We start from the raw sequence: 13109 nt of genomic DNA on the forward strand, positions 1-13109 counted from the left end.
ATTTTAATTCATGTAATTTATGTACAATAGAAAAAACATACTATAGGTTTTGATTCTGTAATTTCAAATTCATATACTAAAGTTTTAACCACTAGAACAATTTGTATTTAGTGTTATCATTTTAAAATATAATGTTAGTAAATGAAATTTTTTTCTTACCCAGGACACCGTCCGAGTCTAATAACTAATTTAATAGTATTAGGTCCCTATTGGATTTCTAGTATACAATTTCACCAACTTTTAAGAATTCTTTTTTTTTTTTTGAATTAAGGAAACAGTCTCTTAAGATTTAACCATTGATTTAGAGCAACATATATTGAGTACCTGTGTATATCTTTCACAAAAAATTAAGAATTCTTTTCTTTTTTGAATTAAAGATATACACATGTTTAACTTTGTTTCAAACCTTTTACATGATCAAACATAGCTTGTTCAAACTCAAAAATTTATAGAGGTTTTGAAATCTATTTAAGTACCTGTGTATATCTTTCACAAAAAATGAACGCATTAAAAGATACAAGCTATTTTGGTAAATCGACATACAATTAGATTAATTAAGCTGATATCTTTGTAAAATGATATCCCTACTCCACCGCTTTAATTTATTTATTAACTTATATATGGTTAAAATTTAGCTCTTGCTGTACACAATATAAAGTTCATTTAGATTTACACTTTTAAATTTGTGATAACTAATCCCTCAAAAAAAAATTGTGATAACTAATCTCTTACTCTAACAAGATCACTATCAACTTATACTCCAAAAAAGTGCCAAACACAATAAATGTCAGCGTTATATATAGAGTTGGATTTTTTTCTCGTCTTGAATACCACCTCCCACAACTTTAACCAACTAAACTAGTTAGCATCCATATAAAATTGCATATTTGCCAACACTAGACTCTAACAGCTTATTTAGTATACGACAAACCACAGTATTTGCAATGCGGGTGTATAAGATTAAACAAACAAACCAACGAAGCCTCCCTTGTGTTCGTCTATAAGTATCTATCAATAATTCTATGAAAACCATTTTCTTGAGGACGAACGCATGGCATGTTAGTCCTTGCTAATTGCTATGCTTTATGTGGTATTACAACCAAGTTCAACTGTCACCAAGAGGTTCAAACATCATGTTGAATATTAGCCAATTTAGTGAGCGAAGTTTCAGAGCAATACTCAAATTGTGCGGTCAAATCTCATTTTCAGTATAATACTTATGTGACATGCGCGACAACAAAACATGACATAAACCAAGGATAACTTGACCTAGTAGTTAAAATTGAAATGCTATAAACGATAAGTCACAAGTTTGAATCCCCTTTCCCTTTATTTGTATTGCCTTCGTGGCTCATATAGATCAAAAAGAAAAAACATCGACACAAGAAAAACAAAAACTGAACGGTAACAATTGGTCAATAGCTGCTAATACGAAAGCAATGATAATGAATTACTCTTGGACCATTGTACTTAAGATCTAGTCCACAAATACTCTCTTGCATACATTTAAGAGAGAGACAACTGCAAAGTAACATAGTTTCTCTGCTAGCATAACCCATAAATTAGCTTTATTCTAAAGTTGCTGCTTAAGCCACCACCAGAGCTTCTGCCAGGCGCTACATGGAAGCGAAATAAACGGATTACAGAAAGGTGTCCACCATTACTCGTTAGCTCATTATTCTACAGATATAAGATTCGCTGTACTTCCTAAGCAAAGGTGCATCTTGTTCACCGCACCAACTTAGGCAAAGTGTTCCTTCAATCTGCCAGATAAGGATTTCGAGCTTAACCTACTTGCTACAACCTACTGCCAGACCTCTGACTCTTGAACTTGGGGTTCTCTCTATAAACAAGCCAGACCACCAAAGCTACAAGAGGAGGCCAAGCAAACCTAGCTTTCACATCGCTAGGTTATTGCCACTGTGCCAACTACATGGCACGGTACACATTATGCCCTCGGCCCCTTCCGCCATAGCCATAGCCATAGCCATAGCCATTGCCATTGCCCCTCCCATAATAACCACCTCGTGACCGTCCCCCTCCAGGTCCTCGACCACCTCGAAATCCCCTGTTTCTCGGGAAATTGCCAAATGTCTGCATAAATTTATAAGATTGAGTTCAGAAGCAATACCCAACCAATTAAATCAACCCAACGCAATAGAACAAGCTGTAAGCAAAAGTGAGCACCTAAATAACAACAATCTAAGTACAACCCTGCCAATAAAACATGATTTAGGGAGGTGCAATATATATATGAACACGAAATTTCAGAAAGCATGCAATTCACTGGACTAGCTTTCAGGCAACGGATGGAGTTATATTTATTTTTTTAATGCCAAAAGAACACTCATACTGGAGAAGAGGTGTACAATATGAACATAAATAATTCTTCGATTTGCCTCTTCTCCAGGCTCTCCAATTTTGTGTGGTAGAGATAGGTAGATAACGAATAACATCTTCCTTGACCTCCTATAGGATCCTTATTAAAAGAAGCTCTTAGGTGTTCTTCACGGGAAAATTATTCAACTGAGAACTAATCACTCTGGTAAAAGGCATGGCATGTGAAACTGGAACATTAACTACTCTCTACAGTTGCCTAAACATTTGAAGCAATAACCTAATTACTTTCCCCTTGTTGTTGCTCCATATAGCGGGACGCGTGCATAATGCAACATCAAACATAATCCTTTATTAACTTGAAAATTAATGATCATTTACGCACCTCTGTGTCTAGCCTCATTTGTTCCGAAAATCGAGTCCTTCCATTACGTGATTCACGATCAAGGGCATTGCAAGACAAGGTATCGAAGAAATCGTCCTTTTTATAAACATGCTAAACCACAAATACCACCAAGGCATCAGAATTATTGATACAACAAAAACAATATATTATTCGCTGTCAAACAATAAAGCCCCTTACCCTTGCATCAGCATTCGACACATCACCATCATCATAATCATCATCATCTTGAAGATCTAACCCCTCGTCAGCTTTAGCTTTACTTTTACCCAGATGTCCCCATACCTCATCTTTTTTGAATTTTTCATTCATTGCCTCAAAATCAAAGTCTTCAGTGAAGCTGGCTGCAGGATGCGGAAACTGCAAGAGCATATTATGTAAGTCAAATTACAAAAGCCTTCAAATTCTCATCTGGCATTTAGAAAAAATGCAGCAATAAATGCTATAGGAGGTATACAGAACATCAATACCTCATTCCCTCTTCTTCGCTCACGGCCCCCACGATTGGTATAACGAGTTTGAGATGGAGCTCCACCATTCATCTACAAAAAAAAAGGGACATTGAGCAATCAAAGAGTTAAATTTGCACACAAAACATATGCCCTTCTGAAGCCACATTAATAGCGACTAATATCTGAGAGCAAAACAAGCAAAAGAGATTTACAAAGTTGATGATTCAAGACAGCAAGAGAGACAGTACAAAATGTACCTTTGAATTTGAAGGTGAAGGAAGCGGCAAAAGTGGTGCCTTAGCATCGGCTGATACTGGGACCATAGCTGTTGCTGCCACTGAGACGGTTGATGGTTGTGCTGGGTACACATATGAGGATACCTGAACCACTTCAACGTCCTTCTGCTCTGTTTGTGCAGTTTGTGCAGTATGTAAAATGGTGGGTCCAGGCTGTAAAAATTGACCTGGAGTCACCAGTACAGGCGAAGTGGATTTTCCCCCAACAGCAGATAAGGATTCAGACAAGTTCTTTAAAGGCATAGAAGTAGAAGAAACTGGATTTGCCTGGTTGGATATCAAAGGTGCAACAGTACTTTTATCCAATGCAGGTGACACCAAGGATGAGTTAGTACTCTGGGATACAGCTGGTATAACTTGAGCTGGAGTTTTCAAAGGCATCATATTAGTTGAGGAGTCTGCAGCTAGAGAATAGGACTGGACAGGATGCACATTGGATTGCATTGATAGAGTGCTGCTAACAATGGGCTGTGGCAGGACAGGATGCACATTGGATTGCATTGATAGAGTGCTGCTAACAATGGGCTGTGGCAGCGGAGCGGGAAACTCCATGGATTGTGAAACTGAGATGTTGGAAGCTCCAGTTGGTAGAGATGAACTCATGGTTGGATAATGAACTAGTTGCTGTGCTGATGGAGGCTGCATTGAGGGGGGCATTGAAAAACCTTGAACAGGTCGAAGCAACGACTGTTGCGTCTGAAGGGAGCCTGAGGGGCCGTAATATCCTTGCCAATACATTGGAGCAGAAAGAGTCGTGCCATTACTGTTCTGATATGTAGATATCGGTACTCCAGGATGTGACATTTGGCTACTAAAATCCGACAAGGATCCAGCAGCAGAAGCAACAGAAGCAGGAGGCAAAGTAGAAGATGCAGTTGGAGCTGCATAGTGAGACTGATCCCAAGGAAGAAAAAATATGAAAGTACTACAGTCAGTTTAAAAGCTTGAGCTCAAGATAAGGAGACTGAACCAGTATCTCATTTCCATCAAAAGGCCTAGAACTAATCTTATACTATCAATTAACAAGTCTGGTTTTGGTAAGTGCGGTACCATCACTTGTTAGCCATGCAAATTTGAAAAATCATAATCCAAGGTGCCACCTCCTCTAGAGAAATTCACATATTGACATAAATGCGGAAGCTAACAGCAAAATGTAGAAGAGATATCAAAACCATCCAAAGAGATAATGACACCAAAGACAAACTTTTGTCAGGTCCCTTCAGGACTCATAGCCCACATGAAAGAGACAATGTAGTCAAACAATACAAAATGCTTGCATAGTTACATGGTAGCCAAAACACTTGGACCCGAAATTTAGAAAGCAAAATAATAATAAAAAAACCAATAAAAAGCTCGTTTCCTCAGTACTGAGAGACAGAAAATTTCACAATGCCATAATACTAATCCAATATAATCTTGCTCTTATTTATACACGCAACCTATGTTACAGTTTGAAAATTACCTACTGATATATTTTAAGCTAGAACTTCGAATAGCATAAATTTAGTAATTTACCCTCTATGTTTACAATTACCTGTATAATAGCTGGATCATTGTGAACTGGCGGAGCTGTCTGCACAGGTGGGGAAGATTTGACTTGTAAGTCCTGTCCAAAAGGAAAATGATGATGTTAATTACCCGGCTTTACAAGATATACGTCAATTTATGGTATCCAATAATCCAACAATTAATATTTCTTTCAACAGAATATTGCCAAGACCAGTCTTATACGTAACCAGTGTGCAAAAAAAAACTATAGCAAAAAGCAACTCTTCTATGAAGCCTCAAAAATCTGTAAAATGTATTAGTAATAACCCATTCTTTTGGGGGAAAAAAATAAATGTTCAAATAGAAAATGAAAAGAAAACCCCCTCACTCATGTACTCACATTCCTACTTCTCTCCATACTAGGAATGACATAGCTCTCCAAATTCCATCTCCGAAAAAAACTACTACTTTGATCTCTCTCCTCTAGGATGTCCATTATAATTTTCCATCTTACTGAAGTTCACAACATTTTTTTCTATTATTACTGAAGTTCAAATCCTTTAATTCGTCTTGAATCAATCCTAAAAAAAAATCTCTTCTCCTCGGGAACAGTGAATTGTAGCCAAAGAAGTAAAGAAACTTCCCTCTGTCTTCTTCATTCAATTTCTCTGAGTGATAAAATTGATTCCATTATTTCCTCAATTAAGCTATCCATATTTCATTTTAAAAAAAGAAAGAAAAATTCATTTAGTTGTAGTTAACTGGAATATCATCAAAGTATAAGATTTAATGCCCCCATCAACCTTTCACGGTTCACGCGCTCAATTGGCCAACTACTGCTAGGTAATTTCAAATACGCCTCTCCCATATTTTAATTTGGGTTCTTAACTAGAATTTTATTTTTTATTTTTTTTTTTTGGATATTGTTAGTGCTTTTCTTTTTGTATTATAACCTTTCTTATTGATGTGTGAGATTGTGAGTATAAGGAATCCTAGTGTGGTAGCATACATTTGAAGATTATAAGGAATTTTTAGTCAATTATAACTAATGGAGTAGTCAGGATTATGATTTTGATTTTCCGTCAAGTCATTTGTGGAGATTGGCCACTTAACTTTTAGGAATTTCAAAATACAATAAATTTACTAGTCTACAACCTAGATTATTGTGCTATTAGGTGAAGGCTGAACTTATATGCAACACTTCTCACTCATTGGTTGGTTGGTTGGTCTAATATTTATCCAATAAAAGATTATGAATTTGATAACAAATTAATGTAAATAATCCTAATAGCTACTGATTTTTCTTAAAAAAAGAGTAACCTTCTAAACTTTGATCTTCCCATGGATTATGGAAATATCTCATTATCTCAGTTGTGCAATTCTGCTTCATTGTTCTTTCTCCTTGTTTGGATTTAGATTTCATCTCTATCTTGTATTCTTTAAAAATATAAATAAAATACTGTTAAGGACCGAACATATATAGTTGGCACATGGCCAATAATCCTAAGACATATATATACTACTCCATCTTCTTAAGTTCTTGGTACACAAGCCAATGCAAAGTAGAGAAAACCTCCCCTATCTAGTATTCTTAGTGTCCCTATTATATTGCTCCATTTCAGGGGTCAAAGTTTGTGAACTTTGACCATGAACTCTCACTCATATGTTGACAAAATATCAACTTTTTATAAATATTTACTAACACATAAAAATATATTAATGGTCAAACATATTTCTTGGAAACCTGAATAAAGTAAATGGAGCATACTTACAGAAAGAAGGCAGTACTTTCATAAGAGAGAAAAAATAAGAAAAACATGGTTTGGGTAGGTATTTAAATGGGTGAAGTGGGTTCCTATGGTGCGCCTAATTGAGTGAAGGAAAAAATTATGTCATAAAAAGGAGAAAGTAGCAATGCCGGTAACTTTTTGGGACAAACAGAAATAGGAACTGACAAGAATTTAGAGGAACACAGGCAAGACTAGACGGTTCAAAATAAGACGAGAGTGATTTTTGTATGTGTTACCTAACATGTCAGTAGACACCACACAGAAAATGAATAGCAGCACATGTTGTGGCCTTTTGGTACAATGAAAGTAAAAATAAGGTCAAAGGATCTAAGAATAGCATGCTAAACTCAACTCGGCATATAGCATGCTATGACTCTAAAAAAGGCACCAAGTTGATAAGTGACTTTAAAAATGAAAAACCCACCCAATGTGGTTGAAACTTAATTTTTACCGCATTCTCCTGAACTTTGAAACATCAAAGAAAGTTCAGTTTACCTTGATGTCACTTCCTCTAAAAACTATATATTCATAAACTTTGTCGCTGATGGAAACTTGTGGACCATCCATTCTGCGACCTTCCGTTCCAAAGGATCGAACTGGCAAAACAAACTCATCGTCAAAGTCTTAATTTTTCTAAGAGATTAGAAACTACTCCTCAGGGATGAGAGGAGAACACGAAATTAAAGAATATATATATAATAAAAGAAAAATGGAGCAAACCCATTGTATTGTTCAAAATGAAGCCTGTGAATAAGACTTGTTTGGTCAACGATACCATGATAAGAGAGATAACTTGCCTGGATGCAGTTTATATTGTTAAAGAATTTCCTAAATATATTGAAGCAATCTCATATTAAAGTTGAGCTTGAGCTACATTGATTTAACCATGTTGCAACTTGCAACCATCACTAAACAAACAAAAATTGGCCACAACTGGTAGCTTCACTCTGCATATCTATTTGTAAGGGGACAGATCAAAAAAAAATTGCCAGCCTTTCCAGCTACATATTTTAAACATTTATTCTGTAGCATAAAGATTCATAGTGTCCCATCAATTTTCTCAAAGAACATGACCCAAGTTGCTTATGTTATCACAAACCCTAAGTAAAAAGAGAAATAAAATCTAGAAATCAATCAGCGGCCATTTCTGGGCATGGATAGATCAATCACATCACTATTTTGATGGATGGCATCCATTGACCAATTTCCTACTTATACTGATCACCAAAGACATCAATTTAGATAAATTATTAGCCTAAAGACACTCTACTTTGCCTTGAAAAAAAGGCATCAGCTTAAAAACCTTTCCGCAATGAGTTATCATTTTTAGTCGCCTCTGAGTTTGAGGCAAAAAATTATCCAAAACCTTCTGATAAACTACACTCTATTGCAAAATTTAACAAACACTTGATTGACAAAGAAACGTTTCAACAATCGACGCAAGCTTGAAGGTCACTAGTATAGAAACAAAAAAACAAGGAAAAAATATAGTGGAATACAAGTTTCCATTACATAATCTAGATGCAATTAATTACATTCTTAAACCAGGATAGAAACAGCCGAGATATATGAAACAATCAAACTGTGGAAATCTTCTCTTGGAATCATTACTCAAATCATAAACTACTGAAATTTCAGTGTGTCCAAGTTCCAACCCATAGATAAAAACTAACTATTCCAGGGACATAACAGTTTGTAAAGCTCTTTTAATAAATATTGCATATTTTAAGACCTATCAAAATATCATAATAAGGAAACTAATAAAGTGAGAAAGGATAAAACTTTGCAGTATCGATGGATAGGGCTAGAAAACGTAATGAGAGACTTCTTTATACAACTCACTTTCCTCCCAACCAGGTTAAAGTGTGGCGGAGAGATAGTTTAAAACTCAAATACCCTTCATTGAACATTCCTTTCTAATCGTTTTGCTTCTCTTCCATTCTTTACAACCAAACAAAGGATTCCGCCATTTTCCTCCATTATTGTCTCTACCTTTCCTTTAAAATCATTTCATTTCCAAACAAACAAGCCGTTACGATGTGTAATAAAGTCTAACGAACGCTACAACTAGGACAATTACACCATCTCGAAGCTCAGTACGATAAAACTCTCCTATAATCCTTACATCCATGAAAGAAACAATCGGTTCCAGAACAAGAATTATCACAATTCCAGATACACCATAACAATTTCAAAATCTACAGCTAGGCATTGTTCCCCCTTATAAATAACTAGTCTCCTTACATTTCAATTTTCATCACACTCTGAATCAATTAATAAAAACCAAAACAAAAGTAAAACAACTTTTCAATCAATCAATAAAAACAAAACCAAACAACTTTCCAATCAATTAATAAACAAAATTCAAAAAGAAAAATTGAAATAAACACCACCAAATACCTAAAAAATTCGCGAAAAAATTCGCGAAAAACTTACACAAAATACCAAAAAATCACAGAAATTCAAAAATTATACCGTTACGAAGACCGATGCTAGCTTCTTCGGTATTGATGTTGAAAAGAACACCTTCATATCGGATTTCGGATTTCGAGGTTAAACTAATCAAACTGCCAAGATAGGTATCTGCGGCACCACTACCACCAGATCTAGAATCTTCCGCTGCCATTGATGTTTGCTTTCGCACAAACAGTGGAAGCGAGGAGAGAGAAAGAGAGAGTGAAGGAAGAGAGTGAAAGAGAAAATTGTTGATTGATTGATTGATTATTTTTTTCCTGGAGAGAGAAAATGGAAGGAATGAGGAAGACAAACCCTATGTTATTGTGTATGTCACTTTCGGTGCTTGGAATTTCGGAGGACCCTAATTTTTGTTCAAGGTTTGATTATATACAGATTTTTCAATGTTTGGATTAAGGTGACTTGTAATAACTTCTCTTTATCCATGGACGATGAGCAAATATCTTTGTAATTGCACAATTTCTCAAATCAATAATAAATACTTTTAAGAAATATGGGAGAAGTGGAATGTGTTGTTATTATTTATTTGTGGGATTTTTCGGATATATATATCTTTAATGGCAGATATTAAGCATGGCAACAAATTAAATCATTAAATTGAGGTCGATATATCATCTTTCATACACAAATGACGGGCTGTAAAAGTTTAGATAGTTCGTATTTCTCATTTTTCTCCCATGAACGATACAAAACCTTTTCCATTTCGTTGTCTCTCTTCCCTCACGCCAATCTTAGTAGGAAACAATAAGGATGTTGAACTTATAAATCGAGAAATTGGGGATAGGTTGTGTTTTTTGTGTTCCAGTGCTGGTGATGGTGTTGGTTGAACTGTGTATAAGAGTAAATGATGTAATCATGTATGTGGTGGTTGGATTGTGTTATAGATAAGACTATAATAAGATAATGCAAGGATACCTTAAACTCCTTTAACGTACAGTTGGAGGAATAAATTCTGAAAGAATTCCAAAAACAACGTCCACGTTGCTAATGGACCTTGTCTAGTTTCTTTCGACGAGTTGATTATAAAAGTATTGCATCTATATACAGGAAACGGACATTTAATTATGTTATATGTACGCCACGAAAATGTAGATTACCATTTTTATACAAACTTTTCTTTATATTGGGACCATAAAGTTAGTCGTTTATACAATAAATGTGATAGAAGCATATTACATTGTGACTATGACACTAAGGCTATATAGCATAATTAATGTTATTGATAAGAAAACTTTAGTTTGGGTTATAACCTTTTAGGTATGCTTTTAGTGATGGTCTCAAAACTGTAAATGTGGCTTTATTTATGTGTCGCGAGCATCACTATGTAAGACAAGTTGACGTAAACTCGAATCAACAAAACCTGAATCACCCTAAATCAACAACCTAAGACACAAAGAAATCAAAACTAACCACTTATTAATCTAATAAGCGAAGTGTCACAAATCGATATGACCCAAATTGAATGTAACTCAACGGTAACCTAAATCGAAATAGCCCTAATTAGCCTTGTCTTGAATTCCACTGCATTAACCCGGCTTGTCCCGAATAACATGTTATTCAATTTCATCTTATTTTGGCAATGTGAAGAGAGATCAAAATTACATGTCATTCCCCTTTGACTATAACTACACCATATAGATACTTTAACACTTATGATAATTGGCCTAACTTATTTCCTTTCATCATACAAAAAAAAATTCCTTGCAATCAAAATAAAGTAGTTCAAAATTATCCCAGATTCTACTATGTGATAAAAATAATAACAAATATACCATAATAATAAAAATACGACTTGACTCAAATGTAAGTCATCAAACAAAATCTATAATGTATTCCTCTCCAAAGGTAAGGACGCAATAACTACTAATAGTGTTCCTTCTTAAGATTTCCAATAGTTAGGAAATGCAACTACTTCCTCCATAACAAAAAAAAAAAAGCAACATTTGCCATTTTGGGGTGTAACACAAAAGCTGCAACAATTTCACTTCTTACTATTTTAGGTAAGTTTTTTAGTATGAAATTGCCAAAATGCCCCCAATTATGAAAATTCAAACATCACTAACAACTAAGCTTAACAAATATTAACACTAATTATTTCACCCTAATTTAACATCATCAACCTTCATCCACCGCTGACCTCACCAACCACCACCTGTCAAGCTGCCACCACCCACCAACCACCCACTGCCTACCTCACACCCGCCAAATCGATTGCCACAATCACCAAATCAATCGTCACAAGCACATACTTCCACTACAATCATACCACCAAATCGAACGCGATTTCGTGACCGATTTTTGGGTTTGATTACGTTCGAATTTGCGGTGGTTTGTTCAAATTTTCAATGTTCGAATTTTCTGGGTTTTTTGTTCGAATTTTTTGGGTTTGTTGTTCGAATTTTCTAGGTGCTTGTGGCAGTCGAGGGTGGTGGGGAAAGGTTCCCTCGTTCGCGCTGACAAAACCACCGCAGATGGTGGGGAAAGGTAAGCGGGTGGCGATTTGGGTTTGATTTGGAGGGCGGTTTGGGTTGAAATAAGGTGGTGGTGATGGAAGGTGGTGTTGTAGTGGTTGTGGTTGCGGTGGTGGTTGCGGTGGTTGTGGTGACTAGTGAAGGTGGTCCGGTGGTGGCCTTAATGGTTATATGATTGTCAGTTTTGACCCACTTTCTCTCTCCTAACAAGCCTAATTATGCTACTAATACTCTAACCAAACCCCCTAATACTCCATTAAGAAAAACTCCATAGGAGTCTGTGTCGAGAGGAAATGTTGCAATCTTTTTGTTACGGAGGATGTAGTTGATTTGTGCAGAGCTGTTATCACAACTTCCATAATTATCAACATACTAATATAAAAAGTTAGCTCAATTCCAAACTTTCAGAGCTTACTAGAACATTAATTATGTGATTTACTGCAGTCTAAACCAAATAACAACCAAAAAGCTCATCGTCTTCATTTGGTTTGTTTTTGGCATTTTTTATTTGGGTCTAAGTCGGGTCTCATAATGGGTCTCCATGTTCACGTCTATTTTTCTAAGACCAGTTAATCACATGACTAGTTTTAATTAGGTACCATAGACAACCAGCAGAAGGCTAAGCTTGACAATTTTTTCATGCAATATAAGACATATGTTATCAAACAGTGTCACACATATAGTCATTGGTTTGTCATTTGTGGTTTAATTAATTAGGAAACTTTCAACTAGAGTAATAGCCAACAATTTAATATTTGTTACTATTAGTTTGTGTTTTTTTTAGGGGAAGTTTATGGTTTATTTAATGAGTAAGAGATACAAATGTTTGGGAAATTTAATATATTCAATAATTATTGTATGTAAGTTTGAAGGGTGCTTAATGATTTAAAAAAAATCAAAGGAGATAATTTATGTTCAAAAACTCAGTGCTAGCAGCTACCAGGAATTACAAGAGTATAATTAGGTAGTTTGACATCTAATAGAGTGTCAAGTGTCCTCATAGGAAAGACAAAGCAACAGTAATAAATGACAGTTAGAAAAAGGACATTTGTGACATCATACAATCATCTTAGGATCAGGAGAAAAAACAACTAATGACTAGCACTAACAAGGTTGCATATCGTGGGATTGGAATAAGCTGATGCTATTTTTGATACTATTTTTTTGAAAATCAATGCAAAAACATATAATAATCAAGGAAAATAGGATGATACATTAAATAACGTACCACATATCAATCTACAATTTTTGTATCACATCTATTTAAGCTTATATGAATATACTAAACCTGAATAACAATCATTTGTAAGTTTATACCAATTTACACATTCCGAATCAAATTACAATACATACGATATATTCTTAATGTAAAAAGATTCCTAAATAACAATGAAGCA

General features: G+C 35.2%; 1 protein-coding gene across 2 annotated transcripts; it reads right to left on the bottom strand.

Annotated features, from left to right (window-relative positions):
* Positions 1 to 1426: 1426 nt before the first annotated feature.
* LOC104905568 (protein decapping 5) lies at positions 1427 to 9595 on the bottom strand. 2 transcript variants are annotated; one of them, XM_010694157.4, is made up of 8 exons: positions 9242 to 9595; positions 7262 to 7362; positions 5023 to 5094; positions 3450 to 4382; positions 3211 to 3282; positions 2921 to 3100; positions 2723 to 2833; positions 1427 to 2094 (listed from the first exon to the last, which is right to left on the bottom strand). In XM_010694157.4, exons 1-8 carry the CDS (start codon positions 9390 to 9392, stop codon positions 1930 to 1932), a joined length of 1785 nt encoding a protein of 594 aa, XP_010692459.2. In that variant the 5' UTR covers positions 9393 to 9595; the 3' UTR covers positions 1427 to 1929. The 2 variants fall into 2 exon arrangements, with proteins under 2 accessions (XP_010692459.2, XP_019107505.2); XM_019251960.3 differs by lacking the exon at positions 7262 to 7362.
* Between the last annotated feature and the right edge of the window lie 3514 nt (positions 9596 to 13109).

Source organism: Beta vulgaris, chromosome 2 (genome assembly GCF_026745355.1).
Source record: "Beta vulgaris subsp. vulgaris cultivar EL10 chromosome 2, EL10.2, whole genome shotgun sequence".
NCBI classification, from domain to species: Eukaryota; Viridiplantae; Streptophyta; class Magnoliopsida; order Caryophyllales; family Amaranthaceae; genus Beta; species Beta vulgaris.

Bases quoted from the DNA above. Each gene is read 5' to 3' on its own strand.
- LOC104905568 (XM_010694157.4), bottom strand. From the start codon at position 9,392: ATGGCAGCGGAAGATTCTAGATCTGGTGGTAGTGGTGCCGCAGATACC. The intron at 7,363-9,241 runs GTATAATTTTTG...TTGTTTTGCCAG, and splicing joins TAGCATCGGTCTTCGTAACG to TTCGATCCTTTGGAACGGAA. The intron at 2,834-2,920 runs GTAAGGGGCTTT...TTTGTGGTTTAG, and splicing joins TGTCGAATGCTGATGCAAGG to CATGTTTATAAAAAGGACGA.